General features: G+C 40.0%; 1 protein-coding gene across 4 annotated transcripts in view; it reads right to left on the reverse strand.

Annotated features, from left to right (window-relative positions):
* Positions 1-4,059: 4,059 nt before the first annotated feature.
* Positions 4,060-20,165, reverse strand: part of TBC1D30 (TBC1 domain family member 30) — a 57,979-nt gene continuing 41,873 nt past the window's right edge. For 2 of the 4 annotated variants that reach the window (XM_050902760.1, XM_050902747.1), the window contains 7 exons: positions 19,466-19,634; positions 17,802-17,970; positions 14,704-14,809; positions 8,999-9,111; positions 8,686-8,825; positions 6,810-7,016; positions 4,060-5,206 (listed from right to left, as the gene is read on the reverse strand). In XM_050902760.1, the coding sequence (XP_050758717.1) occupies positions 4,425-5,206; positions 6,810-7,016; positions 8,686-8,825; positions 8,999-9,111; positions 14,704-14,809; positions 17,802-17,970; positions 19,466-19,634 (1,686 nt within the window). In that variant the 3' untranslated portion in view covers positions 4,060-4,424. Of the gene's footprint in view, positions 5,207-6,544; positions 6,602-6,809; positions 7,017-8,685; positions 8,826-8,998; positions 9,112-14,703; positions 14,810-17,801; positions 17,971-19,465; positions 19,635-20,165 lie in introns of all 4 variants that reach the window. The other 2 variants (XM_050902737.1, XM_050902755.1) reach the window with 2 other exon arrangements.

The following is a 20,165-nucleotide window of genomic DNA, read 5'->3' on the forward strand; positions in this document are numbered from 1 at the left end:
TGGCCTGGCACACCTGCCAGTTAGCAACACTTACTAGCCTAGTTTTGGGGCAGTGTCATCATAGCTACACCCTCCTTGCAGAGCTGGCTCAGAGCACAGGCCAAGAGAAGTCAGGTGTGCCAGAAATGACAGCACGTATTTTACCCTGGCTGGGATTCGAGCGTTCGCTCCCTTTTCGATGGCTCACTGTGCGAACCGAGCCGCAGTGAACCGCATCGGAGGGCTCTCCGCTGGCGTCTCCCCCCTGCCGGGGTAGGCTGGGAGCAACCACTGGGCTACCAAGTGGGTGGACAATGACATCACGGGATGTGGCTCCTCGCTGGCATCAGGCAAGTCCATGATCACTTTGAACACACGAAGGATGGGCAGGGAGCAGCATGTCATGGATCTGATTCTTTGATTTATTGTTTATAAACAACCAACCTAAAAAGAAGCACAGGCACAGAGGACTTTGCTTTCCCTCAAAACTTCTTGCACCTTTTGCCTGGATGGGTTGCTCCTTCCCTCCTCCCAACCTCTCCATCCACACGCATCGCCTCCCACGCCACCACCACGCCTGTCTGCTTATTTGTGGTAAGCCAGTGTGGTTTGATACAGTTTTATCAGAAAAAGACTTGGAAACATTTGTGGTTCTTTTTAAACCTGCGGTGAGCCAGTAAGTGCTGTATGCCGCTTGTAGGATGAAGCACAGCTGAAACAGCATCCTCCAGCCTGGGGGAGGCTGGGCCCAAGCATTGGCTAGCCTGACATGGTCTTACGCTGCAAACCACTTCTGTGTCCTAAATCGTGTTCAGTATCTCGTGTCAGTCAAGTCAGCTTGTGCAGGCCCTGAAGGCTCTTCAGTGGGGAAGGATGTGCAGAAGATACCCTTCACACGTGTGCTTTCCTGCAGTGCGCTAGATCCACCCTTCCCACACATGACCCTCCCAGAGTACATGTTCCCAAGGATGCTGTCACCAACGCAGAGGTGTCCAAACACAGCAGTTCCCGGCTGCTTGAGAAACCAGTCACCCGATCGGTCCCTGCTGGCTGATGACACATGGGCTGAAGGTGCTCATCTGGGACAACTGCTCATCTCAAATCACTCGCAGGGCTCCATGACGACCCCCTGCCTTGAACGAATCTTCCGCCAACAAAAAGCGAGTAAAACTGGAGCAAGCAAAGCATTGACAAGGACAGGGATCCATCAGGATGGATTTTTGTCTCTTCATGCTTCAGTGGAGCTGGTGTCAGATGATGACATTGGCTCCCTGCCACTCAGCCAGGTGTGACTGCTGCCTGTGGACGGGCACCGGGTAACTCACTGCAAGAAGGTCAAGGAAAACTACAGAGCAGTGAAACCACCCACCTTATTTCTGTATGAACAATTTCACATGGTTTAAAACACATGTTGTGGAGGTTTGAAAAGATTTGAAGTCTCTCTTGAATTTTGAACATGAACTTTTACACTGGTATTTCCAATTCAGGTAAAGGGCTGCATTTTATTTTTGCTTGAAATAACTTTTTGTTGCCTTTCTAGCAACAGCTTATGTTCTTTTGAACAGATTCTGGTAGGATTTTTGTTAAGTATACAAAATTATATTTTCCCTAGCTGCATTTGTGGATGAAATCAACTGTTTGCTGCCTGCAATTCTGAAAAACTGATTTCTACCATCTACCATTTTAACCCCCAAAGTGTAGGCAATTTTGAATAATCTCAGAATAGCTTTGGACCTGTTTCCACTTGCAGGACTGTAAGTGTCCTCAAAAGGGAATCAAATGCCCATCCCTTGAAAGCTTCCATTTGATGATGGTGAAACACATTCTCAGAAATAAAAGTCAATCTGATCCTAATAAAATACTTTCTCAAAAAAAGACTCGAGGAGTTTACAAAAACCCCAACAAACAGAAAGGTCATTTAGTCGTGTAGAAGAGAGCATTAGTACAAGGAGGCCTCAAGGAGAACAAAATGCAGAGGTTTATGGAGCAGAGACTCCCACCATCATGCTTCCCAACGTCCCCAGTGTGCAATGCCACTCTTCCAAGCACAGCTCCATCACCAGACCCCATTTGCTGAAGGGATTCTTTAGGGAAAAAAAATTGGAAACTCCTCTGGAGTTTCCTGGTTCTCTGGACCTCGTCTTAATGTTCCACCTCAGTACCAAGTGATGAAGTTGCTTTTGCTGTATGTTCAACAGGCAGATTTCAGGTAGAGAGCGGACATCCTTTGAGGTACTGAACAGCTAAAATGACATTCAATTTTCTCATCTAGCAGTACTTAAAGAAAATTTCCTGCAGCAATCAAACTAATGCACTGAGTTGCTGTGGTTCCTTCATCTCAATCCTAACAGTCCAAGTAGAGTACAAGACCCTCGGAGCATGCTCATCAATTATTGATTACGTCTGAATGGCTAGAACTAGTATTTTATTGGCATTTCTTTCCCTAGACCAATATCCACGCAAAGCTTGCTAACTTTCCTTTCCTTAATCACATCTTAACGTGCTGAAAATTCATGCACTTGCAACATTTTAGCAGTTTTTGCAGAATGATAGTCCTTTTATTTTCACTGGTTCAGTACACAGCCGTGTGATACACTGAAGCTAAGAAAAATTGGGGAAAATGATTCACAGTAAAATTTTGAGAAGTCCATTTCTTCTAAATCAAGGCAGAAACGATTCTCATACAGTCCACGATCAGTGACCAAATTCTACATTATTTTAAATTAGCGCTATAAATAATCATTCATGACAATACCACTATAACCTGAAAATAAGGCAGGGGCAAGATCTGATCTACATCTGTTTTATATTTGTAGTGTTCATACTTGTATATTATTTTATATGCATATGCTTGTATAAAACAACAATGAAATAAAACTGTCCCCACAACAATAAACAGGGTATATTGTACAGCTTATAAGTTATGGTATACAGTAAAATTGATATCACATCCTATAGGTTATGGGATACATTAATAAATAGACAATGATATATTAATTCGCAAATTTAACAAAGAATTTTAAAAGAGCAAGTAAGATATTACATACAATGGGGCTGATTCATCATTACTGCTTTTACGCCAGTTTAAAATAATGGCACCTTCACGTCATGGGAAACTTAGAAGCAGTAAGGTAATGAATCGCAGTCAATACAAACAATTCGGCAGAGCTGTAACGTTTTAAGAGCAACCTGAATTTCTTGGAGTTTGAGTGCTTGATTTTGCAACCCTGAAGTTGAATTATCCACATTTAGTTTCTCTGCCTGCCTGTTTAATATATAGAGGAAAAAAACCCCGTACTTCTCTTACGGTATTCACCAGCTTTGCTTTTTGATTTGGAAGTAAATACTCAGCTTATCGCTTTGCCACTGCTCTTTCACACCAAACCAGAACCAAGCCATGGAAGCCCATGGCAGTCCCATGGGTCTATCCCACTTACATAGTGGCTGATGTGTAGGCTTTTAATGGTAAGTGGCACCCTAAGTATCTAATCACTCTATTTATAGAATTTAAAACCCTAAACTGCTTTGGAACATTCATATACTTTACCTATTTTTTTTTACTTCATTAAATATGATTTAATTACAAGTCTGTAATCTAGGTAATAGCTTTTAAATCCACTGAAGCCAAGATGTGCCATAATATTCATACAACTACACATATAGTTGTACCTAATTCCTAATTTTGCAGTGCTGCAACTCTCCAGCAGTAAGTAACAGAAACGTATGTATGTACATATGTAACAGAAAAGGAGCAAAGCAGTGTTGTGGACAGACTGATGTCTGCTATTCTCATGCTCACTGATTACATTTATATTAAAAACAGTATCAGCAGAGGACTGCTGTGGGAAGAGAAGCACAAAATGCTGCTCAAGAATGTCTGAAGCCAGATGGCTGGTAGGTAAGTGGTAATGTCGGACCCAAAGTGATATTTTTGATTGCTAGAGCTGCTTGTGCTTCTGTTAGTCATGGCTCCTCCAGCTACGCACAGAGCATGATGATGAGGTCTAACGGGGAAGCTGTGTAACAGTCATAAAAACTGTTATACCTGTCTGCTGCACCAGACAATTTGTCCTTCGAGCTTTGAAAGAGACAGGAGGCAGCCATGGGGGGCTGAGGGGTTAAAGGCAGCTGGTGATTTTACGTCTGAGTTAGATTTAAAAGAAACAGTATGCTTCACACTGCAAATCAATGTTTATTTTACCACAGAACCATCAGAATCGACAATAGGGTGCCAGAGTGCATCTTCACTAATCTATCCCATAACAACATGGGAGCACAATTTTCAAAGACACATATTTATATATCTGGTAACCACTTTTGTCCCCATCACTTTAAAGATTAGAAACACTTTGGGACACACATACACATGCACACAATAAAAAAAAAAAAAAAGAGCAATACAAATTTTTTGTTGCTATCAGAAATAGAAAGTGCCAGGTAGTACATCATCGTTTCCTGGTCCCACTGTTGCCACTGGCAGACTTACTGAAACTTCTGCTCATTTGTGGGAAGTGTACAGTTGGCGTTCTTTCAGTGGGGCCATACAGCCCTAAATTCCTGGCTGTAGCTGACTTTCGAAGAGGCTTGACGCTGGGAAAAGGATTGAAGACCTGCGGCTTCGGGTTCCCAGGCTGGGGAGATTTAGCCAGGTTTCCGCTGTCACTGGATGAACTGGAGGACTCTGATAAACGTGGCTGGCCAGACTGATGGGTTGTTGACTCAGCATCGGTTTTGTTATCTGAGGTGAGTTCCAGTGCTTCCAGTTTTAGCTGAACCACTGACATGTTTGTACTGCTGTCTGTAGAGACTGGCTCAGATGACTGCCGGTCAGCTTTTCGAGTAGTCCTGTCATCCAAACCACCCCCTTCTCCTTCTCCAAAGTCAGAATGTTTGGAAGTCTCCTCCTTTGCAGCAGGACTATTTGTTTTACAGCTCTCGCTCTGCTCATCTATTAGTCCTATGGTATCCCCGTAGCCCAGCTGGCCTTTGGCCCTAGCAATATTCTTTCGATGAACTCGTATGTGAGTGCGCCACGGAGAGTTCAGTTTTGTTTTAAGATCTTCTTGGGGAATGGGAGACATCTTCCCTGTAGCATGACTTGGGATGTGAATAACAGCATTTTTGAGAGACCTGTTATTCAATTTCATCTTCTTTCCTAAAAGGAGGTGGTTTATCACTGGGGAATGGTTTACCTGAGAAGGGAGGAGGCTGGTAACTGGCCCTTTGTCTGAAAAAGTTTAAAAGAAATACAGTATTGTTAAAGAACAAAACAAATTAATGTTCTAAGGATCCACCATGAAATTTGATGCCTTTCTTGAGGTATAGCAAAGGTTTGTAGGACTGCTATTTAAAAAAAAAAAAAAAAAAAAAAAAAAAAAAAATCACTGAATTTCTGTTACATCTTGGAGTCGAACACAGAGCTGTAACTTCTATAATAAAGATTTCCTGTCCTCCCTCCCTGCCTCCTTACCTATGGGTAAGTCCTGAGCCAGGAATACCATGAAAATAAGTCATAACAAAAATAGCTTCTCGATTTTTGGAACTGCACTGTAACTGATAGTTTAACATTAATATTGGTTTCTGATCTTTCCCCTCTCCTTCACTTCTCTTCCAACCATGAGAGGCAATTCAGTCCCTATACGAGGTCAGCCAAGCCTCTCTATGATGCTCATGTGACTGGAAAATGAACCAATGTATTTTTAATGGACACACCACACCAACTCTTTTCTATTAGGTCCTCTTATTAAACCAGAGCAGTAGACTCAGAATTAGGTAATTAGATGACAGTTTGATTAAACCACAAACCCAGCCCCGCATCATGATTAGTAAGATTAGAAAGGTTTGTGTTTGAGGGGTGGGGGTTGGCAATCCTTGGGAGTCAACATTTTACTGTTTGCACTGTTTCTGCTGGCTACAGCCTTTGTTCAAAGCACATACTTTGGCAATATTTTAGAAAAAAAAAATTTCCTTACAAATGATGTTAATGTTAATGCAAAATTGCAGCTCTATGTATTCAAATGCTCCTGCTAGGACAAGTTCAGACAATCTAGAAGAGGAATAAAAATTCTCCACAGTGACCCATCTGCATGGTTCAATGCTGACTTAGAAAGATGACACTTAAGTGGGGAGGAATGAGTGGGGTGGGCTGTGTTCAGCTTGCACACCCACTAAAACCTTCAGCTGCGCTGTTCACGCTAACCCCCACGTTGTCGAGTTTGCCAATTGGGGAAATACACTCCGTGACACGGATTGCTAAATAACGGACTGATGTCCAGCTCAATCCTCACAGCAGTATCATTATGGCTAGGTAAACTGTCAGCCACAATGGAACACCTAAGCTAGCTCTTCAGCTGCGTAATTTGCCATGCCCAGATGAACTCAGAGGAGTTAGGATAATATGGACCAGCTAGGAATCTACCTGCCACTTGGTCTGAAGTGTACTCATCTCCTCATCTCACTTTTTCCAGTGCATCAGTATGTCAACTCCAAGAGTGCCAAAGATTTAAAGTTTTTAATCAGAGATATCAACACAATGCACCCAGATAGCAAAGACACTTTTAAATACCATTGTTCAGCTGGTCCCTGGGACCTAAAAAAATCCCAGGGTCGTCATCTTCAGATCCTGACAAAAGAAGAAAAAACATCACCTTCTCATTTACAATCTGTCTGTACGAAGTGGTACCCACTTTACTACTAACGTGTTTTATATTCCATCAGTCTCTCTTGTTTTGTCTATTTGGTTAAATGTAAAAGAATGTTATTTGCCTTGTCTCCTATGATGAAGTTAGCTTGTAATAAATCAGTAAATGAAGCATGTTTTGATATGTTACCTGCTCTGATATACACATGGTGAACCTGCTGTTGCTGCTTCTTCTTTATTCTGGAATATTGCTTTTTCAGTGCATTAATATCAGTGGTCATACGCTCCATCATCATGCTGTTAAAAGCAGCATGATACTCGCTTCGGCAAGAGTCTATTGCTCCTGGACTTAATTCTGCAATGTTACTGGAACCCAGACTTTGTTCTTCATTCTGATCTGCACAGAGCGGGAATAAAGTGGAGATGAGGAGTAAATTGGCATACTCAAGAGTTCCGCAGATAATCTACAAGGGAAGTCTATGTCTGATTCCTATCATCTTATTTAGTTGTAGTCTTCAATTAAAAATTTATTATAATATGCATATTTAACAAAGCTGCACTACTTATAAGAAGTAGTATTACATTTCTAGAACTACTGCTTAAAAGCAGCAAGAGTTTGAGGGGAGTTTAAAGAGTACAAAAGTGAATTAACATAACAACGCAAAGTTACAAGCACAGTTCTTCAATTACCTAAAAGTACATGAAGCCATCACTAAAGTAATTCAGAAACTGACTATTAAAGACACCCAGTTGGTCAAAGAGGAGGCTAACAATGCAAGTTACAAAATACATTACAGTCGAGCAGTCATGAAATTAAACAACCGACCAAGTGATACCCGCAAGAAGCATCAAGAAACAGTTATAGCACCACAGGGAGAAAGCTGCTAGTAGCAACAAAAGGGATAGGCGCAGAGCAGCTGAGGATCAGGCAACTTGAGAGCGTCTCTGATCAACAGCTGCAGAGCAACAGCAGCAGTGCCATTTATTTTCACAGCTGTTTCTGATGCACCACCAAACTGGCACTCCAGGGTCAAGGGGATAATTCTTTTTCAAGGGATGTTTGTTTGTCTTTGGCTTAGTTTGCAACAGCAGTTTGATGTTCCGACTAAGTGCTAGCTTGAAGCAGCAGGTAGAGACTTACAGTCCCTCAGGAAAGGAAAAAACAAAACACCACAGCAATCAGGAGGAAAATTGCAGCTTATAGGTCTCAGCAAAACCAAGCCACAGGAATGATGATGTGTAATCAGATAACAGTGACTGCTACATCAGTCTGGGTTTTTTTGGGGGGAAGGTAGGGGTGGTTTGGGGACAAATAACTATAGCCTCTCCCAGAATATCATAAAATCACTGTTGATCCAGTACCATTTTGTAAAGGCTGCTGCAAGTTAACAAATGATCTGCTTTTCCTGTATGGATCAGAATTTTGTTCTGCTTGTAGAGCTTGTACAGGTGAACATACAATTCTGTCAGAAAGTTTATTTCAATGTGGAGGGATTTGAAAAACAGAGACATTTTGTCAGAACACCCTAAACCATACCGAATTTTTTAAAGAATGTGAATATACTCAAAAACATACAACAGTCTGAAGGTTTGGCCAAAAGGGCGGTGAAATGACCTGCAGAATTCACTCACTGCTGATAGGTTCCAATATTAGAACCATGCATATGCTAATGAAGGTCAAGATTATTTATTACAGGTACACTCTTCAGAAAATGCTGCCTACCTAACAGCTTTCTTGGAAATAAGCACGGATTTAGGGTGGACTTTTTTCCACACATGTGCTTTTTTTTTTGTGGGTGGGCAACACTATGGGGTTGGTTTTTTAACCATTACTGTAGCCAAATCCGTAACTCACACTGTCATTTATTGTATACATACAGCCTTCAAACTTCACTTTGAAGATATCTTCATGGACCACAGAGCAAGTCACGTGGTACCTGCTGTAATCTCTACGTGAATATAAAATACAATTTTCATAGCAGCTTTCACAGAGGAAGCTACAGACTATTTCTGCAAGGTCATGCAGATTTAACTACATTTTCCAAAATGAACAAAAGCACTTTTACCTTTCATCTGTTTTTGGTATTTTTGGAGCTCTGGTGCCAAAAACCCACTTAATGGTCCAAGACAGCCAATTGCATTGGCAATTGAGTCTTCATCATCTAGGTCATTCTCCTCATCACTGTCTCTGGTTCTGCCTAGCCTTCTGTCAAATGAGAACATAAGAGAAATAAGAAAGAGACATTCTTAAATATGATCATTACCAAACATCTTCATCATCTTTAAGAGCATACAAGGAAGGATGCCACCTGCCTTTTCACTATCTGTGTAGGGTAAAAAATAACCCTATATGCCATAAGCAGTGCATTTCAAACTTACCCTGAAAGTGAAGTTGATTTTACTGCTGCAGGGAAAGGAGTAATGTTGTACGTGTATTTCTCCCTTAATTCTGCCAGTTGCGGGAAGGGAAACTGAGCCATGGTATAAACAGTCTGGGGGGGGAAAAAAGCAGCTTTTAAATTTTTCGCTTTAACTAACAGTCCCACAAAAGATTTCTCCATGAACAGACTTTCACAGTCTTGAAGGATTAAAGGCTGCACATTCTCATGCGCTGTAAGAAAATGGAAATGGTCTAGTTTTATGATTCAGTCAGTATTTCCTGTAAGAAAAATAAAGACTGACTCACTAGAAAAATACATGGTTCAGAGAAAAAAAAAAAAAAAAATTGAACTGATAACATGAGATGCAGGGTCCTTTTCCACTCCTATACCTATTTAATAATCATTGTCAATCCTCTCCTTGCACACCGGAAATCCTCCTCCTCCAATTATGATTTCACTTAGATGAATGCATCATTGAGGTTTTGGGGATCTTCCAGAAGACCTACATTTCTGCTCAAGTATCCAACAAGGTATTGACACTAGCATAGATAGGAAGGAGCAGATCCTCACTTGATGTGGACTGTTAACAGATCTGTTACTTCACCTGAGCAGCCCCAAGAGCTTGTGTGAAGGAAATTACTTCAACACAAAAGTTACAGCCAAAGAGGAAGGAGCCAACATTACCCAGCTAACTTTTCTCCTCTCAGTTTCTGGTTTTGATTGGTTTTTTGTGGGTTTTTTCTGGGGGGTGGGGGTGGTTTTTTTGAAGAAATTTGTTCTATGGCAAACAAAGAAACCTCTCTGCAACTCTCTGAACTCAAGATGTAGTCCCTAGAACTTAAAACAAGGCCATAAAAAAAACTCTAATACATTTTATTTACTTCAATACTCAAAGATAAATAGTTGCAAATGCATTTGCTTTCAGCATTATTTTTGCTTTAAGTCATTTTGTAATAACAGAATGTGTGTCACCAGCCAATCTGGCATAAAGACACATCATATTCATTGCAGTATCACTGCTGATTTGTTCCTATCTATTTTAGTTGCCTTTTTTTCCCCTGGTTTTGTACACTTACAACTGATCAGGACTTTCAAATAACTGACATACAATTCATTGGGAGTCTCAATGTCAGAAGTAAAAAGAAAAAATAGGCAAAATATCATTTCTCATAGTTTCTCTGAAATATTATAGCTTTTCCCCATCTTGAAAATTAAATGCCTTCTGAAAGACAGCAACATAAAAATTTCTCATTAGCTATGACAGGAAATCTTCACTTATATATTTTTTTTCCTGTGCTATTAAGTAAGTGACATTTTCATCTGAAGGCCAACGGCCTCAATTAAGATAAAAGGAAATTTTGAACAATTTCTACATAATCCATTCTTGAACCATGCCTTGTCTGTGCTAAATACACTAAGGAAAACTGCAAACGTGAATTCAGTACTAAACCTTTCCTGACAGAAGAAGAAGGAAAAAAAAAATCTTTCACTAACGGCAATGATGCAAGCAATGAGGAGCAGGAAGGAGACTCCCGGCTGGATCAGGCACAGGGTAATAGCGCAGCTCAGCAGGCTTCTGCGTGAAAATGCTTTTACAGTTCGAGCCATGCACAGACTCTAAGGCAAGAAGGATGCCCACAAAAACCCAGAGCATGAACTGAAGCTTTGCCACTCCATGAAACTACAATGCTACTGTGGAAGACAAGTATTCTCTAGGGCCTGAACAGCGATATCCCGGCAGTCTACCAGACGAAGGAATTTTATGATCTGGAGAAAGACCTACCTCCGGCCCAACGTGTCTGCCTGTTTGTTTGATCTCCACCACACTTTCCTGGGTTTTTTTTCCCCATATGTCTCAACTCTCTCCCTTCACAGAGAAGGAGGTGTGTCTGGAATTTATTTCTACTCTTTATGTCAACAGCCTTTTCAGGTAACTTGTTCCATATGCTAGTTACCCTTTAAGTGAAGCAGTCGACTCAGAGTCCTCCATTTACTCCTTGCACCTACTGTTTTAGATTATGCTTTTAGCTTTCGCCTGTCTCCAATCTGTGTCTCTTCCAGATCCTGTGCAATTTCTTTCATTTAGCATACACATTTTTAGCTTAATTACTCGTTATCAGATTATAACTGGAGGCCTCGCTTGCCACCTTGCTAAGAGATCCACAAACAAATTTTATACTGATGCAAGTTCCACTGGAAATTAAAAAAATATTGTCAATCAACACCTGTGATCTTCTCACAGCAATGCTTCAGAGTCAAAGCATCCTGTTCCTAGTTTGTACACAGCCTTGCATGCCATTTGGTTAATTCTGGTGAAACTGTGCCAAAGGGAAACAGCCTACACATACAAAGCATGATGCAGCCACACTTCTTATTTATGGCCATAAGGGACAGATTCTGGGATCAAGAAAAGAGATAAGAAAAAAACCCCCTCTCTTCTCACCTTAAATCAGTAGCATTTGTCAATCCTTTGCCTTACCCTAAAAATGCAAAGCCATCTACACCCTCAGCAGAACACCATACAGAAGGTGATGGGCTGTGGCTTCCAAAAGAGTGTAAGCAGTTTTGCAGACAGCTCAAACACACTTATCTCAAGAGCCGCCCCACACTGGTTTGAGGCTCTTTTCTCTTTTTACTTTCACTAAGAAAAAAAACAAACAAAAAGCAAAAGCAAAAACAAACCCAAAAGAAAACAGACAAAGTGCTACTCAAGTAGAAAGTTAACAGTGAATACCATCAAATCAGGGTAACTGTCTATGGAAGATAGTCTAAAATGCCAGGGTACTACAGAGGGATTAATCCCTGTTCCCCTCCACTACAGTAAACACACAGGGATGCCCCTCCTTTTCCTGTTTGCTTCTCATCTCCCCTACGCTGCAATACAAACAGAATTAGTTTAGCTGCTTATAAAAATGCTCGCTTTCTGAGAAGGCATGAAAGCATGTACTCAATCTAGCACATGCTGTTTAGAACATCTGCAGATACCTGGCGTACAGCCTTCTGTCTCTGTGTTAGAACCAAAGTTTATTAATAGGCCAATAAAATGACATTACTGAATAACATACTTGTTTAACTTCTAGTCCTGAATACATACCCAGTCTAGCATCTGATGTGTACAGCACTCACCCTTTATCTACCTAAACTGTTCAATCTGAAAAAGGAGGAAGCTGTAGGCTTGCTTGCTCCTCCAATCCCTCCATGCTCTCCTCAGCACAACATTTTAAGAACTCTTGCCATGCAAGGGCTAAATCTGCAAAAGCTTTAAGCCCTCAATCCTAGGTATATGTACTGTCTACATGGGAGGGAGGGAGGCATTTTTAATTATAAACTTGCACCAACTATACATGCTGGTGGAGAGAATGAGGACAAGAGTCCTCTGATCTACTTTAGACATCTGCTCTGTCAACACCTGCCCCTGAAGGATCAGCAGCACCTCCCTCCTCGAATTCCCAAAGGATGCAGGCCTTTTAGAGCACAATTTGTTTTCTAGGGGCGGAGAAGTGCCTGTTACTCTTCACTGGCTTAAGTGAGCCTAGACAGGTAGTACAGATGTAAATGTAAGTGTCGTGCAAGTCTAAAGAAAAGTGAGATGATTGCCACCAGCAACCTTTACTGAAATGTGTAGGGAAGGCAGAGTAGGATATTAATCCTTTCCTGCAGTATGATACTAGTCCTTGAGGCACCTTGTAAAAAGTATTAGATGTAAATTCACCGTTCCGATTTTGATTAGGGGAAAAAAAGAGAAAAGAAAAAAAAAAGAACATTTTGAAAACAAAGCAGTCTAAACATTCATCTCTGGCCGACTCCTCTGAAAAAGCCTAAAGCAATTTTAAAAAGTGTCTTCAAGCAGCCTGGAACCTTTTATTAATGCAATGGTTCATATTTCTTTAGTTTTTTCTCCAACACAGAGAAAATTGTTCAAATGTAGCAGCCAGAAACATGGTGGCATTCATATACCCCAACGGTAAACTTTTGTGGTGCCTAATTCTGTCCACTTATGGTAAAGAGAGCCTAGAGCGAACACCTTAGATGGAGACAGCTACACTGCCAGTGCCTGCCTTTGACTTGAAGAATGCTATCTAAACTATAGCGCGGTTTCTTCAACTGAGAGGACACACATAAACCAAACACACTGCTTCTCTATGCAGAAAACTTAAACCTGTCCCATTCTCCATATCAATAGCAATGCTATCCTACCTGAATGCTCCTGTCAGTGTCACAAAATACACGTGTACACTATGAATACACGTATACTTTGCACCAAGTGCTTATTTTTTGCTGAAGCTCTAAAAGACTGCTAATTTAGTATACTTGTAATTCCAACAGTTAAAAAACCAAGCAGATTTTTCCATCCCTCCAACCAGTAAGTTACCTATACTTTATTTTCTATTACACACAACGGTGAAGAAAGAAATCCACAGTCACTAAAGCCCACTTCAGCCTTCCCAACATTATTCTTTGTCACAAATGCCACATCTTGATTTTGTACTACACTTGAGACCAGGAACTGAAACACAATGAATATGAGAAGGCGTCAGCTTGTGCCACCCTCCTCACGAATCCTCAATATTTGAACTGTCTTGTGAGAAACCGTAACACTTATTCAAAAAGCGTGCGAGTACCTCTGACCAGCTGCATTTCCATTTTTGAAGCAAAACAAAGCCACAGTGCTCACTTCTCCCATTCCTAGAGCTCCCTCATCAGATCAAACAACAACAATAACAAAAATAAAAAATCTGAAATTAATCCTTTACTTCAGGGCAGTATTTTACCAGACTAGGGAAGTGTATTATCCCAGACAGTCAGTAAGTTTTGCTTCCAATAATGGGTAACAGAAGTCACCTGCTAACTACTGTTAATAAACTCATGCAACTTCATAGACTGAGACTGACTTTTTTCCTTCCCCTAACACAGGTAAAAAATTTCAGGTGAATTACGTGCTCTGTATTTGCACCCATTTAATCACCATGCTCTAACTCATCAGAAGCAAAGTTGCAGAACTGTAGCATGAAGTCTTTGTAAAACATCTAAGTAGACAACACCTCAAGGATATCACAAAAAGAAGTGGAAGTGCAAATCAATAAAATTGTATCTGCAATACTAAAGGCCCTTTCCTTTTCCAGAACAATGTGGACCTTTGTTCTCATACAATGACGTATGCTTTAAGAATTCAGGGACTGCAGTTATCTACAAATGTCTTTGTTTATAGTTTACTGATGACTGTTCATGGCTTTTTTTTAAATTATGAAGGATATTTTTTTTCCCTTCTCACTTGATAAACTCGTCTCCCACAGTGTCTGCAGAATGAAAAGGACACAGTGTAATAAATAACTGACCAAAACATAAAAATAAAACAAAAGAACACCCTAAAAATTATGACTACTAAAAGATTCTACGTCTTACTTGCATAAATCCAATTCGGCATTATATCACAACAAACTTGCAGCTGTCAACATACAACCAATTTTTATCAAATGGAGCCTAGTGGTTCTCTATACTTAACATATAAGATAAGATCTTAGCTTTAACTGCAGGTCATCTATTTGTTTCATTGACATGCTAGCTCAACTCAGTTATCTTAAACTTTTATTCTTGGGAGAGTTCAGGTTTCTGCAGTATCTGAACAAAAATGTAATTTGTTAGAAATCAGCACCTGAAGGATGCACAGAAAACACAAACAATAACTATATCACAATTACTCACCTGCATGAGTTCATTGCTGTCAATCAGACTGTCTTCCAGCATCTCCTGGGTCAGCTTGCCCATGGTACTGTAAAACTCATCTGCAGTTTCACAACATTCTATTTGCCTACATCAAAATACATGTTATTTTTTTTATTTTACATATGATTATACACCTCCAAACCAAAACTGAACTTTCCGTCATCATAAAGTATGTGCTTCCATTAGTCACCTTAATCTTAAGTTTATTGCAATCCTCCTTACACTTCCGAATAATAAAACTGTGCACATCACATTGGAAATTCTGGTGCAGTAAAAGGATGTACTGAGCACAGCTTACTGTCCTGGCTGCTCACAATAAAGGATTCATGCATGTCCAGACAGGTTATTCCCTCTGCCCCTTTCACTTCTACAACATGACAATCAATAAATCCTGCCTCCTACTAGCATAAGGGACATCTCCCATCAGCTCAAAAAGGGAGCATAAAGATTTCTTGACTGCCTCATCACCCATTCTTCACTATGCACCGAACAGCTGAATTCACTGGTTGAACTGTCTTTTTGTCAGACGGGAACATATTCGCTGGCCAGAAAACATTCTGGTAGAGTAAACTAAGTATAGGTGTATTTATATATGTCATTGTATTCAAAAAAGCTGAGCTCACATAATACAGAATGAAGGCAAATTCACTCATATCCTGCATATTTGCGAATGCTACTTCTAAATCAGAGATGCAGACTTTTTTGTTTGTTTTGGGGTTTTTTGTTTTGGTGGTGTGGGGTTTTTTGTTTTGTTTTGGGTTGGGGGGGTCACTTGGTTTTTTTTCCCCACTTTTCTTTAAATTTCTAAAAACACAGAATCACCCACAGAGTGTGAGCTAGAGGAAGAGAAATATGAGTAATATGCTTTTGTGAGTTACTGTTCTACATACATCAGGGTCAGCCGCTAAACATCCTCTCCCGTCAAGTGAAAAATGTGTTTTACTTCTATCCCAAACAAGTGCACTGCTGGCTACATGTTGTAGCCTCCCCTGTAAAATACAGCTGCTGGAATGATCAAAAAAGTACACTGCCTTTTTTCTTAAGGATTAGAAGAGGAAGCTTCCCTTAATCTTCAGTGTCTATAGGGAACAACCATTGAACTATGAAACTCCTACTGAAATCTTAACACAGGTTACCTAAAAGAATGATTAAGTAGTTTAAAAAAAAAAAAAAAAAAAAAAGTAGAAACAATGGGTATGTAGCCAATTATCACAAACTTACTGCTTACCTTCCCTGATACCTTCAGTCTCTCATGACCTCCACATACTGCTTTCTCTACTGCACCTATTTTTAACCTCCCTATTTCTTCAGTCTCCCGCAAAACAGAAGTGTGATTGAACCACCCACATTTTAGGAAAAGCACTTCTCACCCCATTTTCATGTCTAGAAAGATAGTCTCGAGAAGTATGAAGATCATGAGACTATGATCACCGTGTTTCAGGCCCCACTTCTTTAAATCCCTCCTGTTCTATTTCTAGTGGAGAAGGAAGAGGAACAAAGATCACAGTCTTCTCCCAGCAAAAACATAGTGCCCGATCTTTTACTTCCTCATCTCATTTGATATCATTAATCACAAACTTACTGTATTTCAATTCTTGTTCAGTTTTAGTGACTCATTGTCTTCTGGATGTCTGGTTATCCCACCAGTGTCCCTTTCTGTTAATTGCCCCCAAATCTGCCAGATCTTCTCCCATTCCCCACAAACAACAGTTACAGGTGTACAGTGTGATCAGATTATTCTTTTGGACATATTCTTATAGATTTCTTCATTCTGTTCCTTCCAGTTTTTATAAAACACATTTCATTTTTTCTTTAAGTTTTATAGTAAAATCTTCTGTCCTGGTTTCGGGTTTTCGGTCAGAAACCAGGACATCTTCAAAGCAGTGACTTTCTTTTTTATCATGTTATGAGTTGGAACATTTGTAATTACAGCTTTTAAGTGCACAGAGACCCACTGCAATAGGACCTTTTATCTAAAGGTATGGTACAAAATAACAAAGCACAATGGGACTACACATAGCTTAATCCTAATGCAAATGATTCATGCAAGTTTCATTCATGAACTGAACAAAAAAAGCTCTTAGGAAATTATTATTCTAATTATTATTCTTCAGATTAAAAATTAAATATACTAAACAAAATCTCTTACAATGCTACTGGCCTGCAGTGCTAATTTATTCAGAAAGAAAAAAGAAGTGAAACCTCCAAGGACAGAGCTGAACATAAATCCCAGTGGTTCAGTCTCAGGGAAAAAAGGAAGGTGAGTGTTGATAGGCATCACAAGAAAAGTTTGATGCAGCTGCTGATGCCAGCTGAACTAACATCTGCTCGACCTGTCAGAGCTCACACCTCCCACTGAAGTCAGTGACAAAACTCGTTTCTCCAGGAGCACTATACACTCTTTGGAATGCAAATATTTGCTATGACAACAGAGGAGTTCAGAAGAACTAATCATCTCTTGTGGTTTGTCCTATGTGGTGAGTTTCCAAGGCCATAAAGGACTATAATAGAAACTTGGCTAGAAGCAGAGAATTTCAGGAAAATTTGTTTGCAGGCCTTAACAGAAAAGAACCATGTAACACTAAATCATTCTCTTAGTAATACTGAAATCTTTTCTTAGGTATAGCCAATGGGCTCAAATCCTTAAGTCTCCTTAAGTGAAAATAAGGGAATTAACATCCCCAGCTTCAGCTATCAAATTAAATTAGCTAGTCACCCTCAAGCCTCTCTGTTTGTCTTTCCACAGAGTATTTACCAGCTCCCTCAGAGGTCTATGTTCTGGAAAGTCCAACCAACCTTTTAGCATAGCATGAAGACATAATACACAGACAACACAAACAAGTTGAGACATTTCCTGCAGCAAGGGTCCATTAATTATCACACCCATTCTGACACCATGTCAGAAGCACATGTTTTTGGGGAAGCCACAGAGACACTTTGTGTAGCTTTTTCAAAGCAGAATCATTCTCCTGAAAGATCGCATCTTGTTTAGAATTGAGAACACGCTCTTCAGAACAACGTAAGTTACACACATTGCTCATACTGAAAAGAAAAATCAGACAAAAATGACCACTTACTCTCCCAACTTTGCCCAGATAGCCAAAGCTACTCTCAGTATAATTTCAGAGCCTTCAAAGAATACTGAATCCCAGATCTTCAGAACTGTATGATTAGGCAGGCAAGTGGCAAAGAGGGTCAGAAACCACTGCATTGTGAAGACATTTGTAAGTGGGGGTTCGTAGCCTCCTGGAATTAAAAAAAAAAAAAAAAAAAAAAAAGCTTAAAGTAATTGTAATTTACTGTTATTTTACAAGGAGTATAAACTGCATACTGAAATCCACCAGACATTCTAGTACCTTTGTTATTGCTCAAAACTTACTTAGCCTGCAGCTGTCCAAAGATAAGCTGAGAAAAAGACCGATGGAAAAAATGACATACTTAGTCACCCTTCATTCTGCTGCACTGCAAAAAGCTCTAAGCAGCAGCATTGGTTTTGGACTGTATAAACCTTGGAAAACACCACCACACTTTTTTTTTTCCCTTGTATCAGAAAGATTGCTTTTCCTTCCCCAAAGCCATATGAGCTAAAAACTTTTATTAAAAAAAAAAACCAAAAAACCAAACCACAAACTAAAAAACCCCCAAAAACTTCATTTCTTCAGAAACTAATAGCATAAGAAGTCTTTACCTACATGAAGGTGAAGATGACTGTCTCTGTAAAGTCTTATCTATTGTTTTAATATCCTGATGCACTGCCAGCTTAGCAAAGTGACTGTGACACATTCAGTTTTCCTTTTGGCTTGTTAAGTTTCAAACAAGATTTAGTATTTCAGCCTGAAACACTGAAGTTTAGCTTTCTTGTTATGCTCAGAGAAGACTTTGTGCATCCTAGTATCAACTGATGCACTGAAGGCCATGACCAAAGAGGCTGCTGCCTGAGAAAACACTTTCAAACAGCAAATACTTCCTTGCTACCCTTTCTTTGTTTTCATACAGTTTGGGTACAGTCACAGTCTATTTACATGGAACATGGTAGCAGATCTTTTCTAAGATGGAACTCAGGGTGCACTTAGCTTCCAGACTGAACAAAACCTCAACCAACCAACAACAAAAAACCCACCCTCCTCAAAACACTCCCAAACAGAAGAGCTGTATCTTGTTTAAAAAAAAAGGAAAAGTCTGGAGGGAATGCTATACCAGGGGGAAAAGGGGGGGGGGGGCGGAAATCACACTGCAAAGCCAGTTTTCAGGTAGCAACCCAAGAAGTTCTTCTGAGTTTTGCACGGGTGTATTGCTAAGGATCCAGGTGAAGCAATACTAACCAGCCACCATTGGCTCTCACATTGTAACTGCCCAGAACAGCTATGTAAGCTAGCAACTACAAGAAGCAACAGTAGGACAGGTATCTTGAGCTCAGGCAAGAAACAACCTTTTCAAGGTAGCCTTTGTACTAAGCTGTGTGTTACAGCGTTGTCACTCCATACATTTGATATCCTTGTCAACACGATTCTGCTGCAGTTAGTGGTGGGACCAAATTATTTCCCCTTATTTTCCGCAAAGCGCCACCTATTTATGTTTAAGGTTATCAATAATGGAAACTGTCATCTTTCACCTTAACAATTTAAAATACATATTCTAAGCAATAAACTCATGTAAACACTTAAAAGACTGTATTTTTAGACCAGTGCTCAGATGAAACAATAGCAAAAAGGAATTTAATAGCATTTTCTGTTGAATCTACCTCCAGTTTCTCTGTTAGCAGCTCTTTGTAAGGTGTCTAAGTGCTGGGACAGTTCAGGAAGCTTCATTCGTAAAAGATCTCGGAAAACAGCCATATCCACAGAGAGAGCGCGGAGATTATTGACAAAATAGCTATCAGGAAGCACCTTATCAATTAGGTAAATCATGATCTGTGGGGAAAACAAAATATAATCATGTAGGACTTACAGAGCCAGTTATTTTCTAGGAATAACAGAAAAAAAATATAGGATTTTTAAAGTTCCCTGTTCACTAAAGAATGGCTTGGAGCCAGTGGCAACACATGCCTCTGGTATCTCCATTTATATGGGGAGAAAACATTATCATTTTAAGCATCCACAGGTACTCTAGGTATCCACAAGCAATCAAGGTGCAAAGGCCTCTTGAAGCTGTCCAGAATTTATGAACCATTAATGACCGAAATCAATGTCACAGTAAGCTATGCCCAAATTGGAAGCATTACTCAAAAGGCAACTTTTGGCACTTCTGATGCTGTACGTGTTTATGAGATTCTCCACACTGTTGGAAAGTTCCACTGTCCCTTCTCTGGTTGTTAACTGCCACAACTAGAAGACTGATCTTCCAAATCATCTTTTTTCCCCTCTCCAAGATGCAAGATACCGTTCTTTAAAAAACATTCTCCACACGTTTTACTGTGATGTGTTACCGTGTGCTGCACTTCA

This window comes from Gymnogyps californianus, chromosome 1 (assembly GCF_018139145.2).
Source record: "Gymnogyps californianus isolate 813 chromosome 1, ASM1813914v2, whole genome shotgun sequence".
In the NCBI taxonomy this organism is placed as follows: domain Eukaryota; kingdom Metazoa; phylum Chordata; class Aves; order Accipitriformes; family Cathartidae; genus Gymnogyps; species Gymnogyps californianus.